We start from the raw sequence: 20,209 nt of genomic DNA, 5'->3' as shown, positions 1-20,209 counted from the left end.
TTGCCGACCCGACTAAGTTTACTGGTTAGTGTTTTCGTAATTCGTTGCCAGCTCATGCACTGTCCACCTCTCGGTGGCTTCCACTCAGCACAGGGCTGGGCAAAAAGAGATTTGTGAGGCGACGGTCTTCTGGCGTGTGGGGTATATATTATAACCAGCGTAGCCTATGGAGCTTGAGTAACTCATCCATCGCGAGTGAGTTCCTTCTTCCATCTGGTTTGCATCAGCATTGCTAATTTGACGTTCCCACCAGACCTGGCCAATGCTCCGGAGGCACCGATGCTCAAGTTGACATCTTTCTTATATCTTTTGAGCGTTGATGCCATGTTTCTGATCGACAAGGCATTATGGATCGCATCACCGCAGTCTAAACTCTGCCCCTCACAAACAAACTGACATCACGTCGGCATCATAGGTGTCGGAGTTTGGCAAAAGCCGTCCGGGCCTTTCCGATTGGAGAAGTAATCTCATCTCAAGCCAGTTCACTGGAACTTATACAGTTGTCCAGGCAAACAGGTTTATCTACTACGTTGATTGGCTCGCCTGCAAGCCCATCCCGTCTTGTGCAAGCACTTTAGATATGCAGGTACGAAACGCGTGCCAGACGTATGCCAGAGTTATGTTATTTAAAATAGTATACATACTCATTGTTGTGAGCGAACTTCTCGGGAGCATTTCGGCTCCCTAGGTTTCCGGGACAGGCAGAGGAATTTCAAGCAGCATATCAATAACAAAGAAGAAAATAACAAAGAGGAAAGGTGGTAGACCGTACCCATATCCGAGTCAAGTCTCCAAGATAAACAGTTTCTGGCAACTGAACAACGTATTCAAGGGAAGTCGACAGCTTCGGGAAAAGGATTCCTCTGACGACTGAGCAAAATGGGCTGGAATCAGGTACGTGTTGGTCCGCTTCAGTGGATGTGGTTAATGGAATTACTGGACTCTGACCAGGCCGATCAGCGGCAATTTCAGCTGTAGTTTTGCTTTGCCGGCAGTGTGGATGGGCAACTGTGTGTGTGTGTTGGCAGCTTTGCTTCCCTCGCTTGGCGCTCAACGGCTCGTTCAGAACTGGCCCGAACCAGGGGATCCGACTGTCTAATTAAAGCCAAACATTGTGATGCCCGCTGACCGGTTTTGACGCAATGTGATTTCTGCCCAATGCTCTGAATGTCAATGTGAAGAAATTCAATGAAGCGGGGGTGGGAGGGTTGTTAACGGCGGAATTATCTATGACTCTCTAAAAGTAGCCAAATGCCTTGTCATCTAATTAATGGCGTACATGAATCGATTAACGAGATTCCTACTGTCCCTATCTACTATCTAGCGAAATCACAGCCAAGGGAATGGGCTTGACAGAATTAGCAGGGGAAGAAGACCCTGCTGAGCTTGACTCTAGTCCGACTTTGCGACATGACGGGCGTAGAATAAGTGGGAGATGGGCTCCGGCTTGTCGCCAGTGAAATACCACTACCGTCAACGTTCCTTTGCTTATGCAGTAAAACGGGAACAATATTTTGGTCCTATGCACATGCCGGCATGTGTGGTTTCGCTCAGGGTGTCGGTATCTTGGTCATACCAGATGAGTCGTGACTTCGGTCGCGGCGTTTGAGTCTGGATGCGATGTGCGATCCGTTCTGATGGGGCGGTACATTTGTCTAATAGTAACGCAGGTGCCCCAGGGCGAGCTCAGCCAGAATGGAAACCTAGCATAGAGTAAAATGGTAAAGGTCTGATTTTGCTGTTTGTAGCTTGAAGCAAGAGGCCTCAGAAAAGTCACTACAGGGATAACTAGCTTGACCGAACCTTCGTAGCAACGTCTTTACGATCCTTCGGTGTTGGCTCTCCCTGGCGTTGTGGCGCAGGATCCACCAAGCGTGTGATTTTCCACCCACTAATAGGGAACGTGAGTTGGGTTTAGACCATCGTGAGACAGGTTAGTTTTGTGCTACTAATCATTGAGAGACGGCTCTGTGGTTAGAACGCGAATTTATTGACCGGAGGGTCCGTGATCCGAACCCGACCTGTCTCTTGACTTTCCCTATCTAGGCATGGGAAACCGGGAAGTATTTCAATCCTCGTGCTTCATTCAGGTAACATGGCAGCTAGGCACCAAAAGGGTGTTACAGCTAAACGATCATCAATAATCACTGCAATGACTTGCAAAACAACTTGGCCTTTGCTTTGGTAATCCTGTTTAGTACGAAAGGAACCACAGTTAAATGTGCCTGGCTGTAAGGCGAATTTTGCGAAGCTATCATCTGAAGGATTAGGACTGAACGCTTCTAAGTCTGAATCCCGTCCGCATAGCAACGGTACACTCTGTCCGTGTTACGTGGCTAGCCTTGCTTACGTTTTTCTTTTGACGCTTGGCCCAGGTTATTTTTGGCCTGGCCCATGAAGTCTGATATAATGCTAGATCGATTACGGAAACCGTATACCGGACCCCGGTATGTGAAGGACGACACGATATCTAAACGCAGAATCAGCGTGAAGGCACTAAATCTTTAATGGACGATCTAATTTTTGTCGGGGAGGCATAAGTGTCCGAGCGTATATCATACTGCGAGACGTTGACCCGCGTCCCTATATGACATGATGATGAGCTAGGCTATCATTCATTCCCCCGGATGGCGATGCTTGCTATGCGCTGCAACTCGCCTGGGATTCTGTGGAAGTGTTTCCCTGTGAAAAGTGAGCGAACTGACCGTTTCCAAACAAACTATCGCGGCGAGCCTCCTTGGTCCAACGCATTTCAATTAAGCTTTGAGAGCCGCTGGTATCGGAAACGACTAAGCTGTCCAGATTGTTAACACCATTCGTGCGAAGGCTGCGATAACGCTCCAACATATGATTCGAACTATCTTCATCCTTCCGCGGTGGTTAAAAGAGCACTCTGGGTCAATTAGCACAGCTGAAGAAATTCAAAAGCAGTTGAGTGTCACACAATATCATGGTAGATGAAAGGAGCATCAAATGTCGTTGCAGCGTTTTCAAAGTTAGCAAGATATTCCAATCACTAGCGTGATTAAGAGCCAAATTTAAATAAGGGACTTTATATTTTTAATGTGTGAATATAAATCCTTTCTGAGAACTGTTGTAACTGGACCTCTATTTCTTGTCTCGTTACACCAGTACCCAACTGAAAGAGTCGATTACATATGTTCACTATGGGAATCGGGATGTTGAAACCAACTTAGAAAGATGTGCTGGAAATAGTACCTAATTAGTAGAAAGAGGCGGATTTCAAGTACCACTGAATTTCCATCTTTATTAAAGTGGTCACCTACGCAGTTTAGTTTTTCGGGAAGTAGAGAGCGAGGTGGCTAGGACGGACTGCTTGAACCAATTGACAGGAAAATTCATTTCCGCTGCCAGCTATTCCTAGAGAGAAAGAAGTGGTGTGATTTCTTCTAGACCGCCATGTATTAGTGTTTAGTTCATTAGTCTGATGCTCCGTCTCCAACAGCTGGCCATCACTGGCAACTGTCCCTCTATCATACTTCTAACGTGACTTTCAAAAACGATGACATACCTTTTTTTCAGCGCCCCTCCACATTCCCTTCTCCTTCCTACTTACCACCTGATCGAAATGCATAAACTCACGGCGGGTGCGATTGACGTGAGTTTGTGTTCATACTTCAGAGTATATACCTTGTCTAGTTGATAAATTCAGGAAAAACTGTGGACGAACCCATTCTGAAAGTGCTAGTGAGTTTCTTTTTCGACTTTCGTCAGTTTTCCCACCAGGGTTATAAGGCTGTCCCTAGTGAAAGTGGCGGGCAGAATCGCTACCGATTGCTCCTTTCCGATGGCGTCAAAACACACTCGTGTATGTTTGTGTGCAAATTCTATCCTATTGTTCCAGTCGCTATGCTTGCTACTCAGTTGAACCACTTGATAGAGAACGGAAATTTGGTTAACGACACCGTCGTTCGTATCAAGAAGTATGTGTGCAACGTTGTGCAAAACAGCAAGTAAGCTATCTACCTCTCGGTTCGAGATAAGCTACCACTTTCTTCCAGATATGTTCTGATTGTACTGGATGTTGAACTCCTCGGTGTCCAGCATGAAACAGGTTAGTGAATTTCACAGTCTACCATGGTCTGTCGATCGGAGAGTCAGCTGCCGGCCCATATGTGCAAACCAAAGCTTTCTGCTTTACTACAGTCGGTAATTGTCCCGGTGAGGTTTCCGATCCCTGAATTTCTTTAGCTGTATCTCATCCTGTCCTCCTTCATCGTAAGTGGTTGCAGCCAAAAACTGTGCAATTGTTCACTGAGTAAATCTGTAGTGACCATTTGGCTTGTTCCACGTTCATCGCTTTCGCCCGATGTAGTCTTGTTGTTCCCTATTGAAATGAGTGTCTTCCCATTACTTCTTGTAAACATGGACACTCATTTCTCCTGCATTGTAAACTATGTAGTCTGAATAGTTTGTCTCCTTTATAGATTTTCGAATCAAGTGACCCACAGACTAGTCACCTTGCCAAATCACAGTTATGGCATGCGAAAATTAGCGGTATGCAATATTGTAACAGGGAACGCCGGTCTCCGTTGATTAATTCATTCGATATTTCACTTATTATTGTCAATACATACAGTGACCGGCCTGGCTCACACGTAAGCGTACATTACCGTGTGGACTGATGGGGTTCACCTTGGGTGCATTTCACCCTCTTTTTGTCCCTTAGATACCAGCCGGCCTCCCTTTCGCGCAGTATCTGAGAATGTGTCGGCGCCATCAGCTGTGAAACCACCAGCCGCTATGACGCCGACCAGTACGCCTGTGACACCTCCGAAATCCTCAACAGGACCCTTTCCTGGTGGGCATCCGTCGACGCCCGGGACTCCTGGTTCTGGAATGCCTAAAGTGTTCCCCATCCAGAGCTTAAACCCCTACCAAAACCGATGGACGGTGCGCGCGCGTGTTTCCCAAAAGTCATCAATTCGTACGTGGAATAAGCAGGGTCGTGATGGGAAACTGTTCAACTTTACCCTTGTTGATGAGAGTGGTGAGATTCGCGTGACAGCGTTCAACGCGGAGGTTGATAAATTTTTCGACATGATTGAGGTGAGCCATGTCGATGGGTTATGTTCTTTTCACTTGCCTATTCAATTTATTCCATTCCTTTTCTCATGAGTGTACTTTATAAAATTATGCCTATTCCTCGTCGTTCCATCTGTTGATAATTATCTAGAATGAGTTCTATTGATCTTGTTATTTCAGGTCAACAAGGCTTACTACGTGACCCGAGCGAATTTGAAAGCTGCCAATAAGCAGTTCAATACGACGAACAACGACTATGAAATGACTCTAAATGCGGATTCGCAAATAATCCCGTGTGAGGACGAAGATATTACTGCTCTACCAGAGACGCACTTTAATTTTGTATCCATAGGCAAACTGGATACATGCGAACCTGGTTCATTTGTCGGTAAGGTTTTTTGACACTTCATCTTGGTCGTTACACTAGTTACGAGTACTTTTGGGATTAGAATCTCAGCTTTACTATCCAGCGACGCCTGTCCTCAGTTTAATCTGAGTTATTCTCTGGCTTCTAATCATTTTCCGTCTCTCATGGTAAACGCCTTATCTGGCCGGAAACGAGTTCCACGTTGTTTCATTACCTTCCTGTTTATTCTGTCATCGTTTGGTCTCCACGTGGGCCTCCCCATGAATGGAACTTTTGTGTTTGTAGGTAGTCTTTAACTAACAACGCCAGCAGTGTAGATGCCGATGGCCTAATTATCTGTTCTTATTAGCATAACAGCTACTTCCGTCACAGAATAGAAATATTCCTGGGTAGGGGCGCCAAACCATCTCAGACTCGCTGGAATTGAGTCACGTTGCGACCGACTGCTGGATTTATGGTACAGTTCAAATTGGCCAGTTGATAAGAAGCGCAGCCTCCGGAACGGGACTGATCAAACAACTTTTCACGGTCATTTACCTTTTACTCCAATACAGAAAGCTCTGAACCCTCTCGATCCGCTTTTCCAACCGCCTCGTTGTCCTCTAGTTTGGTGAATCTGTACTATACTTCCCTTCTGACAGCTTACAGCGTTCGCACACTAAGACGGATCAGGCAATAGAGGGGCTTTGTCTCGATCCTAGGAATGTCTCAATGTTACAATACGCTGCTTGTCACCAACTCGCCTTCATGCTTACAGTGCCATCACTTGCTGGGACTCTCATTCAACAAGGAGCCCACCAATGTCATCTTCGGTTCTTTAGTGAACCAGCAGTTTTAACAACTGTTTGGTCTAGCGTTGGAATAGCTCTGAATTAAAAGGCAGAATATGCTGTTTGTGCCGTTTGCGCCGACCAGCCGAACTTTCGATGACAGGAAGGATGATCTCTGGATGAGTGCGAGAATGCATGCCATAGCGTTGGCCGGAGGTTTGAACGCACACTTGGGACATACATGTAGTAAGTACCACCTCGTTGGTCGGCATGAAATCTATGACATTACAGGTGATAATGAGGACCGCCTTTTAAATGTGTGTGCAGTCCAACAACTGTCTCTAGCGGACGTCATTACAATCGTCAACATGGTGCATTCATGATATGCCACCCAAGAAAGGACTTGGATCGATCGCATTGTCGCTGGCTACCCGTAGAGAGATTCTTTTCCGTTCCTACTAGCATCCTCGCTTGAGCTCAACCGTGCCGTAGTGTATGGGTAGCATATGAAAAGCGAGTATATGAGTATATGAGTATATGAAAGTGACATAGACATCTGCTCTCAAGTTATTTGGACGATATTTCGTACTTATCCAGGTCAAAGACAGTTAATCTAGATAACTAGTTAACCACACCGCGTTTCCTCGAACATCCCGAAACCTACACTTGCCTACAATCCAACATAATGTTGGTCCAAAAGTCCTTATCGTTGAATTCGCGAAGCTATGCTCGCGTGAATCCTATTTAAGATACAGAGAGGAAAGCCATCAAACGTCAGTGATTCAAGAGCTCACTAAAGAGCATGAAAACGCGGTGCCGTAAACAGGATGAAGAGATGGAGCGAGCTTGAGCCACTTACTCTACATAAACCGATCAACGAATGGATGAGTGGAGCAGTAAAAAAAATGATGTAACGTATACCGCAGATCTTCGACGAGTCCACCGGTAATTCACTTCAGTTCACTTATAAACCATGTTCCAAGGATACACTGATTCCAACTACTACGGTTTCGATCAACGGAAGATGGAACAGTAAAATAAATACAGCCAGGCATTGAAGGCGATAACATAATCAGTTAGTTGGTGTTGCATTGGTCTAGGTGTTTGAAAAAAACGGGAATCTGTGCAAGTACGTATTGTGGGTGACAGCTTTGGTGCAGGAGTGCCAGTGACTGCGTGATCAAACATCGTCTAGTAGTATCATCGACCATTGCCGAGTTGAGTCCCCATCCAGGGAGACAGCGTGTCGACCCGACTGAGTTTACTGGTTAGTATCCTCATACTTCACCTCAGTCTATTCCATGACTGATCAAAGAGTGCTACGATGTAGATGGTCCTCTGATAGACGAAGTGCATGCCTTAGCCAACGTAAAGTATGAAGCTTGTCCATCCATCTTGAGAGAGTTTCTCCTTCCTAAAACCATCTGACACCTCACCTGATCCCTCAACACTGCTGATTTGATGGTCCAACCAGGCCCGTCCAATGCTTCGGAGCCACCGAGAATTTTCGTACATCATGTGGGCGTAGGACAAAGGTTCTTATCCATAAAACAGTATGGGTGCCACCGTCACAGCCTGTACTCTGACGAACAAACTGACGTCACGCCGGCGTCGCACGTGTCGGAGTTTGACAAAAGCTGTCCTGTCTCTCCCTATTTGAGAAGTGATCCTGTCTCCATTCATTCCACCGGAACTGTCCACGTTGACATATTTGTCCACCCCGTCGATTGGCTCGTCTGCAAGCATGAGGTTTGGGTTTAAGCCCACTCGGTCTCGGAGCAGCAGTTTACACTTCACAGGTGTGAATAGTATGCCGAACGATGTGACAGAAGTTAGACTATTTAGAAAAATTGATATCGTTCGGGATCTGAGAGAGGAAACGTGAGAAAACACCTCGGGAACATTTCGGTCCCCGAGATTTCGGAGGTTGGCGGAGATGCCTCAATCAGTCTATCAATAACAAAGTTGAAGAAGATTGGTGAAAGAAATAAGCATTGTATCACATTACTGGATGTGCTGAACTCGGCTGACGGCATACGCCCACAGGACTTCTCTTACTGTGCCCTCAGAAGTGATGAAATTCAGAAGGGATGTCGTCCAAAATAATGAATGAAGATGAGAGGCATCGGCGATCATAGTTTTTTCGGTTGTCCGCCCTGCTGTATGCGATGAATAATGCTACCCGGCTGACATCATCTCGCGACTTATTGGATATGAAGGGACACCTGGTCATGCAGTTCGTGGTTGTATGTAGACTGAAATATGCAATGGAGCCCAGATATGGACAGAAGAATTATTAAGATCCTCTTTCAGAGCTTTTGACTCCAAAGCCTGACCTCAACGTATCGGTGGTTGGCGTGACTGCAACAGTAACCTATGGGTTGGTAATTGATCAGGTGGCTGTTGATCTGTTCGCCGAGCTTGGCAATTGATTTGCAAACGGTTCATCACCATTCGAGGAGGCACGCCACAAACCAACAGATAAGCCGACCACGCCGCAATACAGATCAAGAACGGGCCAATCAGAATCCAGGTTACAGCGCAAAGACTGCTCTTTGTAGACTATATAAACGCAGGCACGAAGAGAGGAACTACCCAACCAACAGCGCACTGAAGATGTCTCCTCGAATGGTGACGAAACGTTTGCAAATCAATTGCCAAGCTCGGCGAACAGATCAACAGCCACCTGATCAATTACCAACCAATACACCCGAGCTACCAATATTCCAAAACATTACCAACAGTAACCTATCTTTTAAAAAACTTGTTACCATCCTTGTCCCAACCCAGTTGACCAGGAGACTGCTTATCAGAACTCTGTCCATTAACTTATTTGGTAGGAGCCTTGTGTACATACTTCGGGGACATCCTCTAGTATACGCTCGCTCGTATTTTCCACTTTACCTCAATTCGGTGGCGCGGTTCAAAGTTTGATGCATAAGTACTTGGCAAGAATGTCTGAAAGTAGCCCTTACATTTTAACTACCCATGTCTGGGCGTGGATTTGTTAGCATCAACTCAACCCTTATACTTTTCATGAGTTGCGTTCCTCAAAATTCGAACCATTCGAACCGTCTCACCAAACTTCCCCTAATTTATAGTCAAGCCACCGACTTTGGATAGGATCCCATTTCAAGCCACTCTGGAAGTACGCTGCCCATATTACTTTATCTAGCTAGGACTAGCTCCTGCCTCACACTAGGAAGACGGCACAGTTGAGTAGTCCTTATATGCAATACCCCATCCCCACTATGAACCTCCTGAGAGGATACTATTTAAGGTGATTTTGGCATCATTGAATATTTTATAGTTAGGAGATGAAAACCCCTATACCCGAAGGAGAAGCACTTTCTGGTTCCCCGAATAGGTGATCAATCTACCTAACCCACCCTCCCAAAGGATACACTACAGCCTTGAATTGTTATTCATCAGCCTAGACTTACCAACCGACTGTCACCGGAAATTGTTGTTTTCTTGATCGCTACTTACACAATATCCCGAAATATCGATGAGCTGCTTGTGACTTGACCTGGCTTTGCTTGGCCGTCATTTAATCCTGGATTGCACGCACACCATTTACTGGAAGATGTCCGACTGAAAATAATTAAACTGCATTGTGGAATAACGCAGTGCAACTTCCTGACAAAGTGTGCATGATGAATCCGTTTGCGCTTACTGTTACTTTCGTTTAATTAGATGGTACAAAAGTACCCTGAATGCATGTGATGATGGCTGTTATATGGTTTTTTTTTCATTGCGCCAGTAGGTATCGGTCACCAACACACAGTGGCACCAAAATTCCAGCGTACCTACAATTCGAAATATCCCATTCTGTTCTTACACGAGCTGTTCGAAACACTTGGATGTAGCTCATTACCTAAGCGGATGGAGCGCACAACATGCTTCATGTCAGATGTCCTCGCCAAGAACCATCCTCATCGAAGTGTTTAATAAAAGTCATTTTCATTCGCTATCGACGATGAGATCGGGAACCCGACCCTGCCACCCTTGTTTTTTGTAGTGTTTCTGCTAAAAACAATTTCTTCCTTTACCCACCACATTACAGATGTCGTTGGGGTTGTCCACGACACCAGTGAGGTACAAACCATCATGGCGAAAGCTTCTCAGCGAGAACTCCGCAAACGGGAGCTTGGTCTCGTTGATAGTTCTAGGTGCCTCGTACGCTTAACACTGTGGGGCGATGAGGCTTCCAGTTTCGATGGCTCACACCATCCGGTGATTGTTGTCAAAGGCGCCAAAGTATCTGACTTTAATGGTGAGTTTATCCAATGTGCTAACTACTCCGCGGACGTTAAGTCTCCTGAGTGAAGTACTTCTGACGTACTTTTGATTTGGTAGGCTACTCGTTAGGTTGCTGAACAGTTCTTCACTACTTTCCTGATTCTACGACATCATGAGGCATAAGGCAGCTACTACTGTTTGTTGACTACGCACCAACATCTGTGCTTGCACAAAACCAATGTCCAGTTTAACCTCTCCCGGCTAAGTTTCCGAAATTGGACGTCGTAACTAGCAAGGTATATGCCACGCTAGTCACTGATTGAATATTGAGTGCCAAGCCCCCTCCAGGGGCTGGGCATTATACGCAGATTAGGTGTATTATATTGTACTCTGTCCTACCCGCAATACGCTTTTGTGTTCTGTCATCACTAACGTCAACGTCTAAAGCTCTGAACTGGATATACCAACTAGAAGAGTAAGTGATTTGGACAAACCGAGTTTTTTTTACCCGTTCATAAGCCTACTTTTTATTGGAGGCCTGTGATTTATACGACTTTCCCTCGCAGAAAATTACTCTCATTGTAGACTAAGCCTTCACTGTCTCCATCACACCTGATTTTTTCTCCCAGGACGTTCTCTTTCCGTAAGTTCTACTTCATCCGTCCTGGTGTCACCAACCAATGTACCTGAAGCAATCCGACTAAAAGGCTGGTACGAACTGGAAGGTCACAAAGCCAGTTTCGATACGTATAAAAGCGAGATGCTTGGCTCGGGTAGTGGGGGAGATTTGGCAGGGCCTGGCTCTACTGCTGGTTGTCTTGGAGGATGGAATTTGATTCAAGACGTTAAAACATCTGGAGTTGGTACGCACGCAAAGGCTGACTTCTTCACATGCAAGGTGAGAACTCTTCGTATTTCATGTTTATTGCTTTACCAGTCATTCTATCATGATTTCGCAGCGTGTTATTTTTGTTGGCGTATGTACACGTTTACCGAAGGGATCATCGTCGTCACTTTTGGCCCAAACACTAGTTTTCACAATCGTGGGCGTCGTCGTCACTGTGAGATTTAAGCCGGGCTTCTGGGCTTTATGATTGGTTTTTACGAATGAAAAATAGTAATAGGGAATGGAAGCATAGCAAATAGAGTCGACACTGTGTAGGAAAACGGGGAGAATTGAGGACGAGGCAGGGGCGTCGTCATCACAAATGAAGACTCCAGCCCTGACAAGCTGGGCTTCTTTCGTTACCAGCTGACAGTTGAAAGGTGCCATTGGAAACACATAACATCGCCACAACGCTTGTTTTGAAAGTGGGTATACAGATTTGTTTACGCAGATTGTAGCCAAGCCGAAGAAGCCCGCAGTGACTCCAGCCCAGTTATACCCATTATTTGAGCAAAGCGCTATCTACTGAACCACCTGGATGCGCGACTGGCCTTTTTGATACCTTCCGAAGGAGCTGATGCAGGTGACGGTGACAAATACTGTTTTCTTTGCCCGAATCATGACTGACAACCAAAACTCACTAGTTCCTTGCGTTTGTTAGTCGCTAATGGCACATGTGTTGATGTGTAGGTTACCGGTCAGAAGTTGGAGCATAGATTCCACTCTTGGTTTGTGGATCCTCTAACTTGATAACATTTCAACTTCTGGGTTCCTTAGTAAAATATCGAATGTATTGTAAAACAACTTTGCTGCTGAGTTATTTGACGCTGTTTAAGCTGTAAACAAAAATGTTGGTTTCACCGCACTGGGTCGATTTTCATGGAAAGCCCATCGAAATAACACCACAAGGGTTTATGGCCTGAATGAAGCCGCGTGCAAAACGAAGTGTCGTCTTGTGCTGTGTTGTCGGTTCGATTTTAGTACGGCTCACACGGCGCATCCAACATCAGTGGTGGCACTAATTCCTCACTGCTGCACCCCCTTCCGTGTTCGTGGGGTGCAGTTCAAGGGATATTCGATAGAATGGGTGAACGAGCTGTCAACTGAGTGCGGTTCGTAGTCCAATTTAACAAGACAGACTGTACAGTCGTGATTTTGATTCGGGTGATTTCATTAATGTTTATTAACAATGGGTTTATTATATCTTGTTCTCTTTATCACGAAATCTCGGGATGACCCTGTGCCCAACGTGAAAATAATGCAGTTTGGATCTAAATGATTGCATTGTTTGTGGTATCGGCGCCTATATGGTCTGTTCCCTCCTATCCTACTGTGGTTATTTGGGTTAGTCCACATTAAAGGGAAATGTGCCGCTTCGGATGAGAGGACGGGAGCTGTGAAGTAAAACAATGCCGTTAGCAAACTTGCGACTGAAATAGCCAATGCTTCTTAGCATGTTCCGTTTCCATGAACCCATACCTTTCACGGTCTGCTCGTCAGACACGCTTGGTCCCGTCAAGATGAATGTGATTAGTCTGTTCTCCGATGTTTTAGGGTGCCTAATTTTTAGACGTGTCCGCCATCAGGTTGTTGAATTCAATGTATCTTAGTCAGCTTTGCTCGTGATTTTCTGGATTTATGACCGATTTTCAGAGCACAGTTGTATTTCTCAAGAAAGAAAACTTTATGTACCAAGCATGTCCTACGGAGGGTTGCAACAAGAAGGTTATCGATACTGGTCACGGGATGTATCGATGTGAAAAGTGCGGGCGCGAGACGAACAATTGCAAATGGAGGTTGCTTCTGGCGGTATGTTTGTCATTTCCTGTTTGTCGCCCTTTGTATCTTTGCCATTTACCTACCGTCGCTTTCGTGAGCGTTATTTCCATCATAAGCTTCATGTGAATGTGGAAATCCAGACAGACTTTTTGCTAAACTTGTAAATTCTAAATAATTTGGCTTTCGTTGTGTCGTGGGAAATCTTTTCCGTTTCCACATTGATAATGAACATAGAGCCAGTCGCGTGGGTTTTCCCTTTGGTTTCTTTATGTCACGTGTAAGTGCCTGAATTTTCGGTGACGAGTGTTCGACAGGCGTTATGGTTGTATTTTAGTTATACCCGATGGGGTGCAAAGGAGCTTATCTTGTGGCGCTGTGATGACGGGTAACTTTCCTTGTGTGTCAAAACCCCACGTGATTGTTTTCTTCATCACGTTTGCTGAAGCTTAACTGTATCGGTCATCAGTTAGCTGCGTCTCATAGCTGAATTGGCGAACTGGCTCGAAGCCCATTATCGTCTGGTGTAAATAGATTGGTTGTTTCGAAACGAGGTGAAACAGGTGTACATTGTTTTTCTACCCTTTATCAGGGGTTGGCTCAGGCGTGCTTAAAGGTGCTTGCTTTAGGCGGCTTTTCATCCTGCGCTTTCTGCCACCATGTGTTCAGGCTCGTGTTCAAATCCCTCCAGTCCATCTTATGAATGTTTACGCCCCCATTCATACTGTGGTGTCCCTCATCGATACTCTATTGCAAGAATGAAATTGGATGTGATGTCTTATTTATTTCTCGAACTTAGTCCCTCTATATGGAGACCAATTTTTACATCGTGCTACCTATCCGTCAACTGAGTGTATACATGGGTCGTCTCTCTGGGTAGCTCCATAAGTCCTCGCTGACCTGTGAAGGACGAAATCACTTCTCGAATGGGGAAGGCCAGAGCAGCCGACCGCCAACATTCGGGGCGTCTACTTGACATCAGTGGACTACCAAGGGTAGAGTGTACAGTGTGGCGGTCCGCCTTATTCTACTTTTTGGGTCAGAGACGTGATCATTGCGTGCAGATCTTCGGAGACTATGTTTGACGACCTTATCCCGTTGAACGGATCAGATAAGTATGTTAAGTACGCCAAATAGTCTTCGGAGAAGTTAGCTCTCCCTCGATAGATTAGATGGCTGAACTCCATGTGTTTCGTATGCCACAGGACTGATTACCTCATAGTACCCGTTTCGCCCAGCCCTATATAGGACAGAGACGACCCAGAGGTGGTTAGCCCATAACTTAGCAAAGCATGAAAGCTCCTACCGGTCCACTGAGTCGCTTTAGTAAGTGCCATCATCCCGAATCAGGACCGGACTGACTGATAGCTAATAACTCTGGTAGGTATAGCTGTGTCATGCAGCCAATATTGTTCCTGAATCAGAGCTATTACCTTCGCTGAACAAAGTTACATCGGTCGTCCATGCATAGATTGGGCCATCTCCTCTAACTTGTGGCTGTCATTCCAATGTTCTCTTAACCCCCGTTGAACGGAGCTGTAGCAGCTGGAACCACTGATCTTCGATGCATGGTTTTTGGGTTGGACTGAACTGATTTACGGGTCCACCAGACACATGCAATTGCTGTTTTTCTTACTGGGGCTATGGGAAACACGATATTCCTCTTGTCCTAGTCATCTACAAACATCTACATTCTTGAACCTACACTCTTCTAATTACGGCATCCAGTTTTCCGTGGTCGCATACATATAACTTGCAAATAGTATTTACCTCGGTACTGATTGTTGCTTTTTTGTTGAACTTTGGAAGTTATCGTGGCTTGTCAATAGCACCATTTACTGTTTCCCCTTCGGTGCACATTTTCCATTAGTAGCTAACTGATAGTTTGATTATGGATTAGGAATTTTGGCTTCTCACTCATAAGTTCAATTTTTTACAGGCCAAGATTGCAGACCTGACTGGGGATCTGTGGATCACGTGTTTTCAGGAGGCTGCTGAGCAGTTGCTTGGACAAAGTGCAGACAGCCTGGGCGCAATGAAAGAGTCACAGGTGAGTTTTGTTCCGGCCATCCCACATGCTTAAAGTGGTCCGTCTGCGTTCTCATAGTTCACTTCCGTCATATCGTTTGATAGCTCCGAAACGGTTTCTAGTTTCGAGGTCCGGTCCGAGACAACGAGGATATTAAAGCTTTGTGTCTTAGCCACCAGCCAGAACTTGGTTCCTAAATTTGTTGCCTTTATTTTGAAAGACAGTTAATACTGTGTTAGTGTTTCGCCTGTTACACCGGTATCTTGTCACATTTTGACCGCATGCTATTCTCCAAACTTTAGCGCCCCCGGTTGAAGCTTTACTTGCACCTTGTCCTCTGGTTTACCGTCAAATGTGTGTCGAGCTGTGTTGTTGCCACCAGCAGGTTTTCATTGGATTACTTCGGGACCGCAGCATAATTCGACCAGACATCAACTCAAAGGAAGTATGTGTATGAGTAGAGGGTATGGTGGAACAGGAAAAATCAGGAAACAGAATAGGCTGGTGCAACGAAGAAAGTGCGGAAGCTATTCAAGGTAATCCGCAAAACTGGATCAAGGACACCGTCTGTTACTGAGAATGTATACCAGCGTCTAGATCACTGGTCGTATTTCAGACAACTGGAACCAATCAGTCATCATATGTCAAGCGACTTTTCAGGTCAAAGAGGAGTCTGCCTGACACCTGCTACAACTTGGATATAGGCTCCAAAAATACAGTGATGCCTAATACCGGTATGCGAGACGCGATTCCGAGAGCAGCAACCAGGGTTTCGCTCAAGTGCAGGATGCGTTGCCTCAATTACTTCAGCAGCACGTTACGTATTACCGGTCAACAACTGGGGTTTCCTTCGGCTTCAAAGGATCGTTGTCTCTGTAAATTGGTTATTTCTACATAACATGGATGAGAGCGTCCCCGAAGTTTGTGAATCTATCTCGTGCTCCCTATTCTCATATTTCTGGTCGTGTAAGAGTTGAGAACAAACTGTCCAGACGTTCTACAAATGATGGGATTCACTTTCGTTCAATTTTGGTGCTGAATTTAGCACGGAGTGTATACCTCAAGGAATCGAGGCTTTCGGTATCGAGGTTGTACCTGGAAAGACTATGCGGATGACATTGTCTTGTTAGTTGATGACCGTCAATCAGCACTGTCTACTTTAAACAGGACTTCAGACATATTCCTTTGTTTCGGCGTCGTTTTCAATTTCAAAGTGTAAAGTACTGCTGCAGGATTTTGAATCCTTCTCGTATCTCTGAAACTTCAGTGATGTTAACCTGAGTTGGTTGACTGGTTTATCCTTCTAGGAAGCTGGATAAACCGTGACTGCACTGTGACGGTAGAAACCGGTGCACAAATTATTGGGGCTCGAGAAACATCTGCGAACTTGAATTATTTGTGTCATCGGAAGCGAATCTAACTGAAACTGAAGGGTGCGAGTTGGTTCACTGATTAGAGCGTGAATTATTTGACCGGAAGGTCAGTGGTTCGAACCCGACCTCTGCCTCTCGACTTCTCCTGTTTAGGTTTGAGCGACCTGATCCTCGGGCTTCCTTTGGGTGGCATGGCAGCTAGGCACCGAAAGGGTGTCACAGCTAAACGATTATATATTTCGAAGGGCCGTGTAGTCTTGCCTCATGGTTGTGGGACTCGCCTCATCCCTCTATTCGAGGACACTGGACGAATTCAAACGTTTGAGTATCGGTGCCTTCGCAGCACAGCGGGTGCTAGCGGGTTGCAGTGCACGAGTAGTGAATCAGAGTCATTACGGCAGAACATTAAATTCACCAGGTTAAGATGGGTGTGATGTATACTTCGCATGCTTTATTACCGCTTACCAAAGAAAGCTTTGTTTTCAACTCCGACCTCTTGTTGACTAAATTTTCACTGGGGACAAGTCATAACTTGATGACACTGAACGAAGACTGGGTGTTTTATGACCTTCGGACTTTCCCATTTCGAGTCCATGTGACTCTCCTTACATGCGTCACCGGCCTCAATGACAAGCATGCCGTCACTTCCTGGTTGGACCACCCGGCGGGAAGTTATCTGTCGTTATATGATGGACTCACTTAGAGTGGGGTTCGCACAGGGAGTCGTGTCAACACCACGTCTTACCTTCATATGATGCTCAGATGAGTTTACGTCGTCTCTATTCCAAGATGTCGGTACATTTCTTGGTCCCTGCTGGTTCCTTTCCTTGGGAATATAAGACTGTTTGTTTCTTTCCACTTGACTAGAATAGATGTGTGGTAGTTAACCCTATGCATTCATTACTGATGTATTGATGTTGACAATTGACATTTTGGTTTTCCTTCATCAATCGCCTTCTTAATCTGTCATTCTCTCTTCCATTTGTCTTCAAGGATGAAGCCCAGCTGGAGCGCATATTCCTCAATGCTGTGTTCAATTCTTGGGTTTTTCGTTTACGTGCCAAGGTTGATCGTTATAACGTAAGTCCTTACATGCACGTCAGTGCCCCTATTCGGCACTCATTCCTGTAATTGAATTGACTGAATCATGTTCTGCTGGTAGATATAATTGTGTATTTTTATGGAGGGAAGGAAGCCCACTTCGTTCAATAGATTGTCGGAAGCCATTGAGTAAGGAGATAACGAGGGAGAATGTCGCGTTTACCTATCCGAGCAGTAGTGTTTCTCCCGTCGATCATCGCAACTAACTAGAGCGTCATTCGTGCAACTGAGGCGGTGCTTTACATTGGGCAGGTACGTGGTAGAATACGGTTTTCACTCACATGTGGGGTGTCGATCCTCTTATGGTGGGCTCCGTGTGTCTTGATGTTGTTTTCTTCCTTATACACACACAATGGTACTGGTCTTTCTGCACGCTTTCGTCTCGGCAACAGTCCACTGCAAACCTTCTATGACCGTCATCTCTCATACTATGTTAGATTACAATCGTTTTGTGGTTGCAGTCATCAGGCTTAATTTATTCTCGTTTTGTTGCATAGGATGAAGAACGACTGCGAGTTGTTGTGGTTGAAGTGAGGCCTCTGGATCATGTGGATTACGCACGTCGCCTGCTGAAAGCCATTAGTGACCTTGCGCCCAGTCTTCCTGATGAAATAACCGAATTTACGGCTTGATTTTTTAACATTTTCACTCCTGTCGCCGATCTTTGTAATCCGAGAAGGCGTTTTATGTTTGAACCTCAGTGTGTACAGAGATCATGTGTCCACTATATATCTGTTCGTCTATTCGCATTTATGTCATATCCAGCTAACACTTTTTAGGACTTCACCGTACTAATCACTTATGAAGTCTAGGTGCCTTTTTTTCTATTTCACTCGCTGGGTTTGTAGAAGTGCTTTCTTTGTATTTCGTGCGAGGGGATGGATATAGGACAAACGTTTAAATGACGCCAGGGTATCTTAAGCCCACAAACTATCGAAATAATCATTCAGTTGTAACACCCTTTCGGTGTCTAGCTGCCATGCCGCCCAAAAGAAGCATGAAGGCTGGGATACTGCCAGGTTGCCCAAACCTAGACAGGGAAAGTCGAGAGGCGGAGGTCAGGTTTGAACCACGGACCTTCCGGTCAGTAAACTCGCGCTCTAACCACTCGAGCCATCTCGCCCGCAAACTGTTGTCATTAGAGTTCTCGTTCTGTCGCTCGACCCGGTACTTCATCAGTTTTCGCTAGGCAGATTTTAAAACAGGATCGGACGATGGTGCCGGTATTCGGAGATCGTGGTAACCTACTTGGACGTTCATTAACTTGTGTACTTCTCAAATGTGAATCACCCTTTAAATTAAATCAGGCGTGTTGGCTGACAATGGCGAAGCGGTACTGCTTTTCCATATTTGTAGTACCATTCGTGTATGGTTTCTCTCTTCCCCACTGATGTTTTCTCTAGTACTGTTACCTGGCTGCGCAGGGCATTAACGAATAGTAATTTGTTTTGGCGGTCCCTTTGCTTTAGAGTACCTTGTATGAAACAGGCGAATGTGGGAATTTTCCAGGTTGTTTTGGAAGATGAAGTGCGAACGAACTAAACGCAAGTTATCGAGTGCTCCTGGCTGAAGCACGTCTCCCTATGAGTTCTTTAGTTTTAGGTAAATGGATACTGTGACAAACCTGGGTCTCGTTGGCTAATACAATGCAACGCAAGCAGTTTTGCCAGACCTCCTTCCAATCTAGGGAAAAGTGAGCTTGAGGACTTATATGTTTATTAGGCGCGTCTCAAGAAAGCAAGTGTCGTTAGTGTTTTTTGGGTTTATTGAAAATTCAGTAGGTTTTGGGCAAAATGCACTAATTAGGACATTAACTTAGTGCTAACGGAAGACCAAACTGAATCCCATCCAAATCTCCCGTTCATGCTATTCCTCAAATGAATGTGCTGCCTTATCTGTCAGTTGGCACGATATTTAAGATGGCGACGTGTTTTCTTATTAACTACTGGAAACTCTTCGACAGCCCACTACCCATTTCGCTCTTTTTGGGACTTATCAACTTTATGTTGTACTTGAACACAACTGATTAAGTCAAGACTCCCATTAACACCAACTTTATTTTCAAATGGGTGTGTTTCAACAGATGCGTTGGATTCGGTATTGAAGTAGCACAAGGTTGACGGGGGTTGCAGAGTGGCCTGTCTGATGAGTCCCAAAAAGAGCGAAACTGGTAGTAGGTTGTTGAACAGCTTCCGATAACAGTGTTTTACTTTCAGTAAGTCTTTAAATCTATGCTATCCTTAAAGTGTTACGAGCTCACAGTCAAGTTTTAAGGAGAGGTATGTCCTTGGTTTTTTGTAAAGGTGTGCAAAGTTTTGCGGTAGATCTAAAGATATTTTTGCCTTACTACAAGTAGTGGTGCCAAAATTACTGTACGTCCGTTTTGCACTTTCCTTTTTGGACGTGTTTCTGTTTCAAGAACCACCAGCCCTCACTACCACTTTGGTTGGCGTCCTGTTGATTCGGTTAACAAAGCGTGAGTAGTTGCCCCGAGGGAACTAACTCGCTTACTCATCAAATTCTAAAGGCATAAATTGACTTGATCTTTTACAATGAGGAAGACAAAATATCAGTGATCGTGTGCTGGTCCCTGACTTGCTGTTCCCACACTAAGATGTA

At 45.3% G+C, this 20,209-nt stretch overlaps 2 protein-coding genes across 2 annotated transcripts; one reads left to right on the top strand and one right to left on the bottom strand.

Moving 5' to 3' along the window:
• Window positions 1-472: 472 nt before the first annotated feature.
• Window positions 473-2,847, bottom strand: T265_09519 (hypothetical protein; the record flags this gene model as incomplete). Its single annotated transcript, XM_009175613.1, has 4 exons — window positions 473-572; window positions 768-1,091; window positions 2,096-2,288; window positions 2,706-2,847. 4 exons carry the CDS (start codon window positions 2,845-2,847, stop codon window positions 473-475), a joined length of 759 nt encoding a protein of 252 aa, XP_009173877.1.
• A 742-nt stretch (window positions 2,848-3,589) lies between these two features.
• T265_09518 (hypothetical protein) lies at window positions 3,590-18,367 on the top strand (the record flags this gene model as incomplete). Its single annotated transcript, XM_009175612.1, has 11 exons — window positions 3,590-3,619; window positions 3,661-3,974; window positions 4,023-4,075; window positions 4,691-5,070; window positions 5,227-5,434; window positions 10,250-10,459; window positions 11,055-11,323; window positions 12,965-13,120; window positions 15,027-15,137; window positions 17,483-17,569; window positions 18,088-18,367. The coding sequence occupies 11 exons, from the start codon at window positions 3,590-3,592 to the stop codon at window positions 18,220-18,222; spliced, it is 1,953 nt and encodes a 650-aa protein (XP_009173876.1).
• Window positions 18,368-20,209: the final 1,842 nt, after the last annotated feature.

The sequence above is a fragment of the Opisthorchis viverrini genome, assembly GCF_000715545.1.
Source record: "Opisthorchis viverrini unplaced genomic scaffold opera_v5_279, whole genome shotgun sequence".
In the NCBI taxonomy this organism is placed as follows: domain Eukaryota; kingdom Metazoa; phylum Platyhelminthes; class Trematoda; order Opisthorchiida; family Opisthorchiidae; genus Opisthorchis; species Opisthorchis viverrini.
Note: the sequence above shows the minus strand (reverse complement) of the source record. Positions and strands in the feature narration are given on the sequence as shown.